Source organism: Limulus polyphemus, unplaced genomic scaffold (genome assembly GCF_000517525.1).
Source record: "Limulus polyphemus unplaced genomic scaffold, Limulus_polyphemus-2.1.2 Scaffold1689, whole genome shotgun sequence".
Lineage (NCBI taxonomy): Eukaryota > Metazoa > Arthropoda > Merostomata > Xiphosura > Limulidae > Limulus > Limulus polyphemus.
In genome coordinates, this window is record NW_013667299.1 from 17,717 (window position 1) to 33,041 (window position 15,325).

The 15,325-nt window shown below is 32.3% G+C and overlaps 1 protein-coding gene across 1 annotated transcript in view; it reads right to left on the minus strand.

Annotated features, from left to right (window-relative positions):
• LOC106464563 overlaps window positions 1-15,325 on the minus strand; it is a gene marked incomplete at its 3' end in the record, with an annotated part of 66,575 nt that overhangs the window by 13,579 nt on the left and 37,671 nt on the right. Inside the window, exons 6-11 of the mRNA XM_022392301.1 lie at window positions 13,516-13,630; window positions 10,039-10,336; window positions 4,614-4,819; window positions 3,685-3,926; window positions 2,262-2,454; window positions 556-714 (exon numbers count right to left, since the gene is read on the minus strand). Coding sequence (XP_022248009.1) covers window positions 556-714; window positions 2,262-2,454; window positions 3,685-3,926; window positions 4,614-4,819; window positions 10,039-10,336; window positions 13,516-13,630 — 1,213 coding nt within the window. The remainder of the gene's footprint in view (window positions 1-555; window positions 715-2,261; window positions 2,455-3,684; window positions 3,927-4,613; window positions 4,820-10,038; window positions 10,337-13,515; window positions 13,631-15,325) is intronic.

Genomic DNA, 15,325 nt, shown 5'->3' on the forward strand with positions numbered 1-15,325 from the left:
ATACCAGAATAATACCAATATATACTAGAATAATACCAATATATACCAAAATGATACCACTATATATATAATGGTATCATAGTGGTATATAGTGGTATTATTCTGGTGTATAGTGGTATCATTCTGGTATATATATTTGTATTATATACCAGAATAATACCAATATATATCGGAATGATACCACTATATACCAGAATAATACCAATATATACTAGAATAATACCAATATATACCAAAATGATACCACTATATATATAATGGTATCATAGTGGTATATAGTGGTATTATTCTGGTGTATAGTGGTATCATTCTGGTATATATATTTGTATTATATACCAGAATAATACCAATATATATCGGAATGATACCACTATATACCAGAATAATACCAATAGGAAATCCGTACTAAAGTGTATAAAACATCCTTAGATTATTGTACTTTTAAAGAAGCCGAAGAAATATCGTGTTTATTCTCCAAAAAGTATATAAATATTTAAATATATTACAAAATTTCAATAAAAAAGAACACAATTCTTATAATTCTAAAACCACTACCTTCATTTAACAATGTAGCAGCTTGTCCTGACAATTTGTCTATACATTCTTCACCTGAAATGGCAGAAGGACTAATGGGGACCGTCTGCTTAGCGATGGAGCAAGACATACCTCCACAAACCTTTACAGCAACTGTAACATTCGAACTCTGACGAGAGTCTGAAATAACAAAATATCAAACGTAACACTTGTGTCCACCACAATATTATACAAATAAACTATTAAAATAACCGAATATATACAACGATATTCTTTTCAGTTTTCAGTAATGTTTTCTTCTATGCAACGATAATTTATTTCTTCCCCCCCAACTAAAAAATAAACACCATTAGATATTTTTAAGTTCGTTCTGCATTAAGAAAACATACCTTGAGAACTTTTCAATGAAAATTAAATTTGTGGTAAAAATGAACAAAAATCTATAAATAAAACCAGTACGTAAGTTTTTTATTTTTTATCATTCCCCATAAGTCTCAGTTCTCACTCACTACGAGTTTCAAATCTCATTCCCTATAAGTTCTCACCTGGTACGTTACTAAGGATGATCTCAGTTCTCACTTGGTATGCTACTAAAGATAGTTTCAGTTCTCACCTGGTATGCTACTAAGAATGTTCTCAGTTCTCACATGGTACGTTACTAAGGGTGATCTCAGTTCTCACTTGGTATGTTACTAAGGGTCGTTTTAGTTCTTAATTGGTACGTTTCTAAGCATGGTCTCAGTTCTCACTCCAAAAATTATAACTGTACAGTAGGATGAGCCTCCTTAAAATTTCTAAATCTATTATTTACGCTTAAAATAAATTTAAATATTAATTTTGTAGGATGAATCGCAAACTTTCGAGGATGTGTAAAAACTGATTTACTTCACACCGTATGGTGTTTCTAATTAATGCATTAGTGTATTTATCTCTTTCATTTTGAAAAGTTAAAAAATAACATAATCATAATTTATTCTACATTTTCGCGTGATTTATTCTAAAAGAGTGTTAGAGAGATGACTTATAAGAATTCCTAAAGATTTATTTAAAAACATTATATGACTAGGGAAAAACTTTATTTTCATACGCCCTCTACGACAATTGATATTAATTTAATATTTAAGAAAAAGTATATAATATTTGTTAGTAATTGCTTTAGGTCTTTGGTATCTTTTGAATTTTCGCGCAAAGCTACACGAGCGCTATCTTCGCTAGTCGTCCCTAATTTAGCAGTGATAAGATATAGGGAAGGCAGATAGTCAACAACACCCACCGCAAACTCTTTGAATACTCTTTTACCAACGAATAGTGGGATTAACCGTTACATTACACGCCTCCACAGTTGGAAGGATAGAGAGAATTCGGTAACAGGGATTCGAATCCGCGACCCTCGGATTGCGAGTCGTGCGCCTCAACCACTAGTCCATGCCAGGCCTAGATGACATAAAATTTAAAACTTAATGCTATATTTTGTGTCAGTTTAATAAAAGAGTGAGTAATGCGGCCTTTTGTATGACATTAAATGTGTAATTTGAGTGTAAAAGTGTTTAAAAGCTGAACAGTTATCTGTCACATCTTCCATTCATTAGATTTGACTATCATTTCTATTTGTAAAAACTTTACTTAGTTGAAACAGTTTACAACTGTTGTATTTTATATAAAAAGTGTTCTTAGAATACAAAAACATATCCTGTAAGCATCGTTGATAATTTGTTGTTTTTTTATACCTCCTGGAAGAAAAACGTTCTGCACGCCAGGTGGCTCTCCAATAAAGACATTTATTGGAGTTGTGAATTCTTCATCCATCACCTGATAGAAAAAAGTGTATTTCAATGGATAGTCCTGTGGCTCATCGCTCCATCTTCCGGTAGCTTTTAATGTAAAAGTTGTTTGAAATGCGATTCCAGACGGTGGTGTCACCTAGAATATCAAAATTACTTTTGTTAAACATACTCATAGTAATTACTTAAAAAACAGACAGTGTGTTGCTTGCACGTAATAATTATATCACCGTTGATAAATGTTGACTGGGCAGCAAATCTCAAACAATGCTAGCAAGGGGATTAAAATTACACTTGCCTGCAGATGCTTTGTTTCACACAGTCGCCTTAATTAGTCGTTACATATTTGATTTATAATACAGATTCGTTCTACATGCATTTTAATTTCCGTCAGATTGTACCCTTTCTTCATTTTTCTACACCTGTACGGGCCTTTTTTATGATTTCTCCGCTTTTTGAATTATCTTCTTTTCAACACCTGTACGGGTCTTAGTTGTTCCTCAAGTTGTCGGGTAGTACTCTTTTACGGTAACTCTTCCTGTTTTATCTATTTTTGCAATCTTTACTTCGATCATCAGTTGTTTGATTAATTATCATATGGAGGGCAAGGAGACAGAACATGTCCTTAACTATTACAGGTAGCCATATTAAAACACCTGCTACCTATTCCTCGTATTCTTATTAAAACACCTGCTACATATTCCTGCTATTGTTATTAAAACACCTGCCACCTATTCCTGGTATTCTTATTAAAACACCTGATATATATTCCTGCTATTGTTATTAAAACACCTGCCACCTATTCCTGGTATTCTTATTAAAACACCTGCTACATATTCCTGCTATTGTTATTAAAACACCTGCCACCTATTCCTGGTATTCTTATTAAAACACCTGCTATATATTCCTGCTATTGTTATTAAAACACCTGCCACGAAAGGTATGGCTACCATAAGTCCAGCCCAACTGAAGAGTTCTGGTACTGAACGAAAGGCCTACTAGACTGTTACCTGTGGCAGATAGAAGTTAGAATTAGCACTTTCACATGTTTAATTTGAAATCCTTAAATGAATAATTAAGATAAATGTAAAAATAAGCATCCGAGATAAAGCGTTATTTCAATTATACTTTACAAAAACTAAACAAGCTTAATTACTTCCTCACACCACTGATGCTTGCAATAGTTAAAATAAACTTGTATTTATTACTCGGAGAAAAACAAACTGCAGTAGTCTACTAAGGAATTTTACCTTCTGAACATGTTAACAACGTTTCATTTTAAGTTAAAATATAAAATGTTTTTATGACGCACGAATGAGTGTGTCCTGGAATATTATATAGTGCGAGTCTTGATTAAAAAACCAAGTACCTCCAAACCTCCTGTGATTGGTGGTTGATTAGTTTCAACAATTATATCAGCGTATCCTCGTTCTCCTCCGTTGATTGGTTCTGCTACTAGTCGAAATTTGTAGCGGCCACCACCGAGAAGACCGCGCCAATGAGTATTAACAGACGGAATCAACAAAGGGAAAGGACGTCTTATCAATGGACCACTGTAATTTCTTGGATGTGATGATGGTGTTATTCCTTCCAGTGATGATGTGGCATATTCTACAAAACAATACATCTTACATGTTAATTATAATTTAATATACATTTCTACGTTCTTACTTATAACGATTAGAATTCATAGTTTCATCAGTTGTGTATCCTCGCAGTTAACGGTACTTTCGGTCGTAAACCCAATAATATCTTACGAGGTTAGGCCAGCTTAGGAGATTTAACATAGTCCTAGATCCATATAGATTGTATTAAGTTAAAAAGTTCATTCTTTAAAACAAATAACTTTAAGCAAATAAATAAAAAAGACAAGAAAAGAACAGACTGCTAAGAATATGAGTTTTGGAATATGAGGAATGACTTGAAATCGTCTAAATAAACATATTTTTTTAAAAAGGCCATAAGCTAATAACACATTTCACATTGGGAACAATGATCGATAAGACACCCAACTTATTTTGTACGCTGATGACACGTAGTGACCATGACAAAAAATAAAATAAAATTTATGTATTAACTTAATTTTTCTAGGTTAGTAACAAAGACTACAGGAATTTGTTAGAATGCATTTACTTACATATAAAGAACATTGTTACTATATTCTTCAGTATTAAGTATTCTATTGTTATTAAAAGTTCTGTGTTACTCGAGGTGACATTTTAAATCAACAGACCATGATAAGACATATAAAACAGATCTACTCATGAAGGTTTATTGGAACATTTCAGAAGAACTTACCTTTTTCAACTACACATTCCCACCACACTCTCACGTCCACGTCACTAGTGACGTAGGCATTTACTACATATCTGTCTGTTGGACTAACAGGCCCGACGTAACTTCTCTTAACGTACACGACAGGTACGTTTCCTGGTAGGACTATTACATTCATCTGTTTCTCAGCTCCCAACGTATTTCTGGTGGCTTTGAATGTTATGTTGTATCTGTTTAATACACGTCAAAATCACCGTTACCATATTGAGAAGATCTCAAGACTGGAATGTAATGTACACAGTTTAGAGATTCAAATTAAATATATTCAATTACGTAAATCTTAAATAGTAGAATTATAAGTTAATTTATTTAGCCTTTCAATTTATATCAATGAAATTATATCGTCCTATAACTTGTCTAGTTTTACTTTCAACTTAAAGTTTTCTGTTGATATTTGTAATTACGTTTCGTATGTCTTGACCTAAGTTTTAAGCCTGTGCTGTTATAAGTAATATTCTGAATAAATTAAATATTCAATGATTCAAAAAATATACTGTTATTTTTATACTCCTAAAATAACAAATACATTTTAACATATATTTATTTGCACGTATTGATGTACAGTTATACAATTGGTGTACAGTTATATGTTACAGGATCAGAATCATGTAATTCATATACTTACTAAAAAAAAGTTTCACACTTAAAGATCTATTAATTCAAATTTTTTTCAATATTGAAACACAAATGTTTAGAATACATTTACTTACATACATGTCAACAGAGACGAGAGGGATGTGTTAGAATGCATTTAATTACATACATGTCAACAGAGACTAGAGGGATTTGTTCGAATACATTTACTTACATATATATGTCAACACAGGCTATAGGGATTTGTTAGAATACATTTACTTACATACATGTCAACAGAGACTACAGAGACTTGTTAGAATACATTTACTTACATACATGTCAACAGAGACTAGAGAAATTTGTTAGAATACACTTACTTACATACATGTTAACACAGGTTATAGGGATTTGTTAGAATACATTTACTTACATACATGTCAACAGAGACTACAGAGATTTGTTAGAATGCATTTACTTACATACATGTCAACAGAGACTAGAGGGATTTGTTAGAATACATTCACTTACATACATGTCAACACAGGATACAGGGATTTGTTAGATAAATTTACTTACATACATGTCAACACAGGCTATAGGGATTTGTTAGAATACATTTACTCACATACATGTCAACACAGGCTACAGGGATTTGTTAGAATACATTTACTTACATACATGTCAATCCAGGCTACAATGATTTGTTAGAATAAATATACTTACATACATGTCAAAACAGGCTATAGGGATTTGTTAGAATACATTTACTTACATACATCTCTAAACAGACTACTGGGATTTGTTAGAATACATTTATTTACATACATGTCAAAACAGGCTACAGGGATTTGTTAGAGTACATTTACTTACATACATGTCAACACAGGCTACAGGGATTTGTTAGAATGCATTTACTTACATACATGTCAACACAGGCTATAGGGATTTGTAAGAATACATTTACTTACTAATGTGTGAACACAGGCTACAAGGATTTGTTAGAGCACGTTTACTTACATACATCTCAAAACAGGCTACAGGGATTTGTTAGAATACATTTACTTACATACATGGCAACACAGGCTATAGGGATTTGTTAGAATACATTTACTTACTTACGTGTCAACACAGACTACAGGGATTTGTTAGAATAAATTTACTTACATACATTTCTAAACAGGCTACAGGAATTTGTTAGAGTACATTTACTTACATACATGTCAAAACAGGATACAGGGATTTGTTAGATAAATTTACTTACATACATGTCAACACAGGCTACAGGAATTTGTTATAATACATATACTTACATTCATATCAAAACAGGCTACAAGGATTTGTTAGAGTACATTTACTTATATACATGTCAAAACAGGCTATAGGGATTTGTTAAAATACATTTACTTACATAAATGTCAACACAGGCTTTAGGGATTTCTTATAATACATTTACTTACATACATGTCAATCCAGGCTACAATGATTTGTAAGAATAAATTTACTTATATACATGTCAAAACAGGCTATAGGGATTTGTTAAAATACATTTACTTACATAAATGTCAACACAGGCTTTAGGGATTTCTTATAATACATTTACTTACATACATGTCAATCCAGGCTACAATGATTTGTTAGAAAAAATTTACTTACATAAATGTCAAAACAGGCTACAGGGATTTGTTAGAGTACATATGCTTACATACATGTCAACACAGGCTACAGGAATTTGTTAGACTACATTAACTTACATACATGTCAACACAGAATACAAAGATTTGTTAGAATACATTTACTTACATACATGTCAAAACAGGCTACAGGGATTTGTTAGAGTACATTTACTTACATACATCTCAACACAGAATACATAGATTTGTTAGAGTACATTTATTTACATACATGTCAACACAGATTTGTGAGAATACATTTACTTACATACGTGTCATATAGTGTTATAGGATATCTATGAACGATGTAGCGTTATAGGAAAATTTATGAACGATATAGTATTATAGAATATCTATGAATGATATAGTGTTATGGGATATCTATGAACGTAATAGTAATATAAAATATCTATGAACGATATAGTATTATTGGTTATCTATGAACGATATAGTGTTATAGCATATGTATGAACGATAAAGTATGATAGGATATCTATGAACGATATAGTGTTATAGGATAACTACGAACGATATAGCATGATAGGATATTTATGAACGATATAGTGGTGTAGGACATCAATGAACGATATGGTATTATAAGATATCTATAAAGGATAAAATGTTAAAGAATATCTATGAACGATATAGTGTTATAGCATTCTATGAATGATATAGTATGATAGCATATCTATGAACGACCTAGTGTTATAGGATATCTATGAACTATATAGTGTTATATCATATATATATATGAACGATATAGTATGATAGGATATCTATGAACCATATAGTGTTACAGGATATCTATGAACGATATCTTATTATAGGATATCTATGAACGATATCTTATTATAGGATATCTTATTTTAGGATATCTATGAATGATATAGTATTATATTATATCTATGAACGATATAGTGTTATAGGATATCTATGAAGGATACAATGTTATAGAATATCTGAAAGATATCTTATTATAGGATATATATGAACGATATAGTGTTATAGGATATCTATGAATGATATAGTATGATAGGATATTTATGAACGACGTAGTGTTATAGGATATCTATGAACGATATCTTATTATAGGATATCTATGAACGATATCTTAATATAGGATATCTATGAACGATATAGGGTTATAGCATATTTATGAACGATATCTTATTATAGGATATCTATGAAGGATGTCGTATTATAGGACATCTGTGAAGGATATCTTATTTTAGGATATCTATGAATGATTTAGTATTATATTATATCTATGAACGATATAGTATTATAGGATATCTATGAAGGATACAATGTTATAGAATATCTTTACGATATCTTATTATAGGATATGTATGTATGATATAGTGTTATATGATATCTATGAATGATATAGTATGATAGGATATCTATGAACGACACATTGTTATAGGATATCTATGAACGACATACTGTTATAGGATATCTATGAACGATATAGCATGATAGGATATCAATGAACGATATAGTATGATGGGATATGTATGAACGATATAGTGTTATAGGATATCTATGAACTATATAGTATATTAGGAAAGTTTTGAACGATATCGTATTATAGGATATATAAAAACGACATAGTGTCATAGAATATCTGTGAACAATATCGTTTTATATGATATATAAAAACGATATAGTGTTATAGAACATCTGTGAACGATATAGTATTTTAGGATATCTATGAACGATATAGTGTTATATCATATATATATGAACGATATAGTATGATAGGATATCTATGAACCATATAGTGTTACAGGATATCTATGAAGGATATAGTTATAGAATATCTGAAGATATCTTATTATAGGATATATATGAACGATATAGTGTTATAGAATATCTGTGAACGATATAGTATTTTAGGCTATCTATGAAAGATATAGTATTATAGGATATCTATGAACGATATAGTGTTATAGGATATCTATGAACGATATTGTGTTATAGCATAAATATGAACGATATAGTATGATGGGATATCTATGAACGATACATTGTTATAGGATATCTATGAAGGATATAATGTTATATAATATCTATGAACGATATTTTATTATAGGACATGTATGAACAATATAGTATTATAGCATATCTATGAATGATATCGTATGATAGGATATCTGTGAACGACATAGTATTATAGAATATCTATGAACGATATAGCATGATAGGATATCTATGAACGATATAGTGTTATAGGACCTCAATGAACGATATAGTGTTATAGGATATCTATGAACGATATAGTGTTATAGGATATTTATGAACGATATAGCATTATAGGACATATATGAACGAAATAGTGTTATAATATATCTATGAACGATATAATATGATAGGATATCTATGAACGATATAGTGTTATAGTATATCTATGAACGATATAGTGTTATAGGATATCTATGAACGATATAGCATTATAGGACATCTATGAACGATATAGTATTATAGGGTGTCTATGAACGATATAGTTTTATAGGATATCTATGAACGATGTAGTGTTATAGGATATCTATGAACGATATAGTGTTATAGGATATCAATGAAGATATGTTATTATATTATACATATGAATGATTTAGTGTTATAGGATATCTATGAATGATGTAGTGTTATAGGATATCTATGAACGATATAGTGTTATGAAGGATACAATGTTATAGAATATCTATGAACGATATCTTATTATAGGATATCTATAAACGATATAGTATTATAGGATATCTATGTGGGTTTAGATACTGATACTATGACTATAGTGGGAATATCAGATAAACTCTTAAAGTTGTTCTGAGAATGGTTAAATGTATTTCAGTGAAATCCTCCAAAAGTTATGTTCGTAATAATCTTTAAGTCTTTTCATCTGTAAGGAAACGTACATAAAACTAATTATTCCATACATTTCCAATCTTAGTATTGTATCATTAAGTTCAACCTAAATATATGGGTATATTTTAATTTCCTCTTTTTGAATCTTCAAATGCATCCTCAACCTCAACAAAATTGCTAAGCTTCATGTGGTTGTCGATAGGTGGCGTTATTTATGAACGTTTATTTGAAATGTTTAAAGAATGTATATACATTTCGCTGGAAGTGACACGACCAACCTGTTTGGTTTCAACATCCCAGCATGTATAGTCAGCATTTGTTCATTGGTTGTTACGTTCTCGTTTAAACAAGAAGTATTTGCCATCTGGTAGTGACATGACCAATCAAGAAGAATATTTTCCATGGCAAGTGTGTTGAGATTGGTGTACAAGTAAGGAGTGCCTTTTAACAAGAAGTAACTAGTTTCGTTTCCAACCACCAGGGTTTCAGGGTCAACCCAAGGTCTTAAAGACGTTTTCTTAATTACGAATAAACGATTGACTTCTCCCCGCAAGATGTCACTGCCATTTACAGAAACTGAAAAGAAAGTATTATAAATAGTAGAGCTTTAGTTTATTATAAATCAATTATATCACAGTTATGGAAGATAAAACACAGACAGAACTGATTACTAGCCTTTCACTTATCACATACCATCATTCTAAGTAAATTCTTGTTATTACAAGTTCCATTATGTCATTAATGCGTTTCGTCCTTTATTTGTACATTTTTTAACGAACCATAACAGTTTTTCATTCAACGAGTCCTCGCTCGTGTCACACGATATATAAATAAACCGTCACAAAGTTTCATGTTGACAGTTCTGTTCTGTAAATATTAAACTTCTCAATGCTCTTAAAACTGTTACAGGTGATGCTATTAAAAATAAGATATTTTATAAGCACCTTCACTGACTATTAAGATATATTAATCATGCTTAATGAGATGCACTAACTGTCCACTTTTTTTGGGGGGGGAGGAGGGCTCTTCGTATAGTTTAATATTTTAAACACATCTTTGATTTTCATATACAAAAGAGGCTATTGATATGATGCATCAATTAGCTGGTTGAGCTTTATAAGTATGGAGTTATAGTCTCATCACGTCAGACTGTAGTTATCAAATATTGTTTTTAAAACGACTGTTCTATTTGTTTTTGCGTAAATTTACACAATAGGCTATCTGCGCTTTGTCCAAAACCGGTACTCGAATCTCGGATTTTAGCGTTGTAAGTTCGTAAACTTACTGGTGATTTACTGGGTATATCAAGAGTAGCAAACGAAAATGAACATGGTTTCCTATTGGAAAAAACTATGGGCAGATGGTGACAGACAGAGGAAAAATACAATTAGGAAAATTACAATACGAAAAAACGTCAGATTAAGTTGCGGTTGAAGTATTATTTTAACAGTTATCAGAAACTGATTATCTCCAACTGCATGTAAAGTATATGGCAAAATTGGTCATATGGTGGCCAAAACAAAGCTGACAATTCTTATTTCGTATACAAACAGATAGGTACTGACCTTTAATAGTGCAAAATGTGGACAATATATTACAAGAAGCATGTGATGTAATCTGATGATTCGTGTCAATCCTTTTCTGTACTGATGATAGAGTAAAAATTAGGAACAATATATTACTAGAAGCATGTGATGTAATCTGAGGATTCGTATCAATCCTTTTCTGTACTGATGATAGATTAAAAATGTGGACAATATATTACTAAAAGCATGTGATGTAATCTGGTGATTCGTATCAATCCTTTTCTGTAGTGATGGTAGAGTAAAAATGTGGACAGTACATTAAATGATTTACTTGAAGCTTCAGTTTAAAATGCTAGAGTTGGTGTGATGGTGTGAGAAACATTTTCATGGCAATAGTTGGGTCTTATAATGCTTTATATAAAATCAATAACATCCGGAGTATAGCTGAATGTGGCCATTGTGGCTCTTCCAGGATGAGAATTAAAAAATCTCCAAAGTCTTATTGTCTGAAATTACTTCGAACGGCACCACAATTACTTAAGTCATCTTCATTAGTTTAAGCACAACCATCGAATCTCAATCCAATTAAATATTTTTTGTAATGAGGTTTTTTAATATTTATATTTTTCTGTGAACAACTTACATACTTTACTTCTCGAAGAACGGGACAGAACTGAACGATAGAACGTCCGAGATCATGTGGAGTTTCTGACACTCCGACTCCAGAAGACATGTAGCAAATTTAATCCTACATTAGCCGGGAGTACGAATGAACGTGCAAGTTGACGTATATAACTAATATTATGATTAAAAAACTAAATATTTCTGATCGTTTTCACCTTAATGTGTCTCTTCTGATCCAAATCAAATTTTTTTCTTGGATATTTCTCGTTTTTCATTATCAAACTAAAACTGATTTAATATTTATTATTTATAAAGTAAGTCTTAAGTGGTTTTCCATAGTTTTCAAAGTCAGCCTCCAGCAGGTTATATTGTTACGCATCTGCTTGTTTGTTTGTTTCCGGTACAAATTCTTTTCGAGGATCTTCAGCGATACAAGTCCTTTCTTAATTAAACCAGTTTATTCTTCCCGATACAAACTTTTAGTACACAGAAGTTCTACAATCAGTATGTTTTTCGTCACTTTAAACTTAACAACTTTTACAATACACGCTATAAATCACAGTGACTCACAATCTCGATAACGTCGCTCTCGACGAATGCAAAACACACACTTTACAGCTCACTAGCTCGAAACAAACAGAATCATGAAGTACACGGAACTCAAAGTAACTACTGCTCTCTCTTCATTCACATCTGCTGGCTTTATCTGCCAGACTTATATACTAACGAAGAGGGCATCTCGATCACACTCGGACTTCAGTGATCATTCGAGAAACTCATCATGCAGGCGCCAGCAGTGTCACGTGAGTTCCGCTGTCGTAACAATATTAATGGTACTTATTACCTTCAATGTTGTAAGATAACACAGACTTACCCAGATTTATTTATGTCTGTATATAGAACAAGACTCATATCATAAATTAAGAATTACATAAATATGACCATATTTTCCAAACAACAATGCTGCTAATTATCAACTTACTTTTCTTCCACTCTTTTATGCAAAGTATTTAAAAATCTTCATGTATGCTTTTGTATTAGCATATTGGAGTCTGGCATGGACTGGTGGTTAGGGCACTCGTTGTAATCTTCAGGTCTCGGGTTCGAATCCTGTGACCGAACATGCTCGCCCTTTGAGCTGTGGGGATTTCATAATGTGACGATTAATTCCACTTTTCTTTTGTAAAAAGTAGCCCAAGAGCTCGTGGTGGAAGGTATTTACTAGTTGACTTCCCTCTAGGGACAACTAGCGCAAATAGCCCTCAAAAAGAATTGGGCAAAATCCATTAATATATCAGTCGCTAAACTTCAGATTTCTCCATAATTGTGTGTCATTTCCGATTTTAAGGTGACATTCATAATTTTCTTTTAAGGGGTTTCACATGTAAAGAAATTTTACAACTATCACCTAAGTTGGCCGTATCTCGTGAGATATTATTGGGATTACGCCCAACAACACCTTGAACTACAAGGATTCACAAATTGATAATGCACTGTATTCTAATATTTATTTTTCTGCTGTACGGGTTTGATACAAAACGATATGAATTTCAGTTCTGATTATGTAGTTAACATACTTTTTATCAGGAAAAAATTTATACTCACCAGTTACAGAGACAACGAATGGTCTACCACTGGTCAGTTGGTCACTTGTCACAGTTGCACTTCTTCCCGTGAAGGCTGCTAAACTGAAGTCCGAACTGTTTGTTGACCACAAGAACTGTAATAAAAACATCCTGAATTTGATACACATAATATTTTACACGCAAGCGCTGAAGCTTACAAGCTTTCTCTTGCTTAACTATATAGGTCACATTAGTTTACAGGAGTATAAAACCACCTTAGCTGTATAGGCCACATTAGTTTACAGGAGCAGAAAACCCCCTTAACTGTATAGACCACATTAGTTTACTGGAGCAGAAAAACCACTTTAGTTATATAGGCCAAATTAGTTTACAGGCGGGGAGAAAACCACCTTACCTATGTAGGCCACATTAGTTTAAAGAAGCAGAAAACAACCTCAGCTATATAAGCCACATTAGTTTACAGGAGCAGAAAACCACTTTAGCTATGTAGGCCACATTAGTTTACAGAAGCAGAAACCACCTGAACTGTATAGGCTACATTAGTTTACAGGGGCAGAAAACCACCTTAACTCTATAGTCCACATCAGCTAACAGGAGCAAAAAAATCATTGTAACTGTATAGGCCACATCAGCTAACAGGGGCATAAAACCATTGTAATTGTATGGGCCACATCAACAAACAGGGGCATAAAACCATTGTAATTGTATAGGCCATATCAGCTAACAGTGGCATAAAACATTTTAACTGTATAGGCCACATTAGCTAACAGTGGCATAAAATCATTTTAATTGTATAGGCCACATTAGCTAACAGTGGCATAAAACATTTTAACTGTATAGGCCACATTAGCAAACAGTGGCATAAAATATTTTAACTGTATAGGTCACATTAGCTAACAGGGGTATGAAAACATTTTAACTGTATAGGCCACATCAGCTAACAGAGGAATAGAACATTTTAACTGTATAGGCCACATAAGCTATGTGGATTTATGAAATCTTCCCCTTACTTTAGAGCCATAGATAAATCAGCTCTACTTCAACAGTTTCTATTGGGACGTTATGATTTGGGTTATAAGATTGTTACGACAGCGGAAGTTACGTGACGCTAGTAACACGTCATGTGATTCTAGAAAGATCATGTCTGTTCGTGAAGCCTCAAGTGTTCTGCAGAAGCCCTCTATTTCGTATATATAAGCCGGTAAATAAAATGACGGCAATAATTGAATTGCAGACAGGCAGAGATAGATACGGACAATTGAGTCAAGCGCGGTAAAGTGCGTGAATCGTTCGTTGTGAATTATAGCGTAAGTTTAAGTTAATGTGACTGTGGAAATTAAATGTATTGTAAATTGGAATGGAGAAAGAATAAACTAGTTTTATTTTAGAAAGGACTTCTATCACTCAAGTGCTTCGGAAATAATTTTTACGAATAATTAACAAACGACCAGAGACGTTACAAATTGGTGTCAGAGAGTGGGACAAATAAAAAAGAAGATGGAAACGAGAAGAGGCAAACCAAACTACAGCTTAGCAGTATTGATGGCAGCAATACAAGAACAGCAAAAGAAACAAGAAGAACGAGAAAAGAAACAGGAAGAGAAATTACAGCAGTTGTTGGAGGAAAAAGAAATAAAAAAGAAGAGAAATTACAGCAGTTGTTGGAGGAAAAAGAAAGAAACAAGAAGAGAAATTACAGCAGTTGCTGGAGGAAAAGAAAATAAACAAGAAGAGAGATTACAGCAGTTGTTGGAGGAAAAGAAAGAAACTAGAATAGAGATTACAGCAGTTGTTGGAGGAAAAGAAAGAACTAGAATAGAGATTACAGC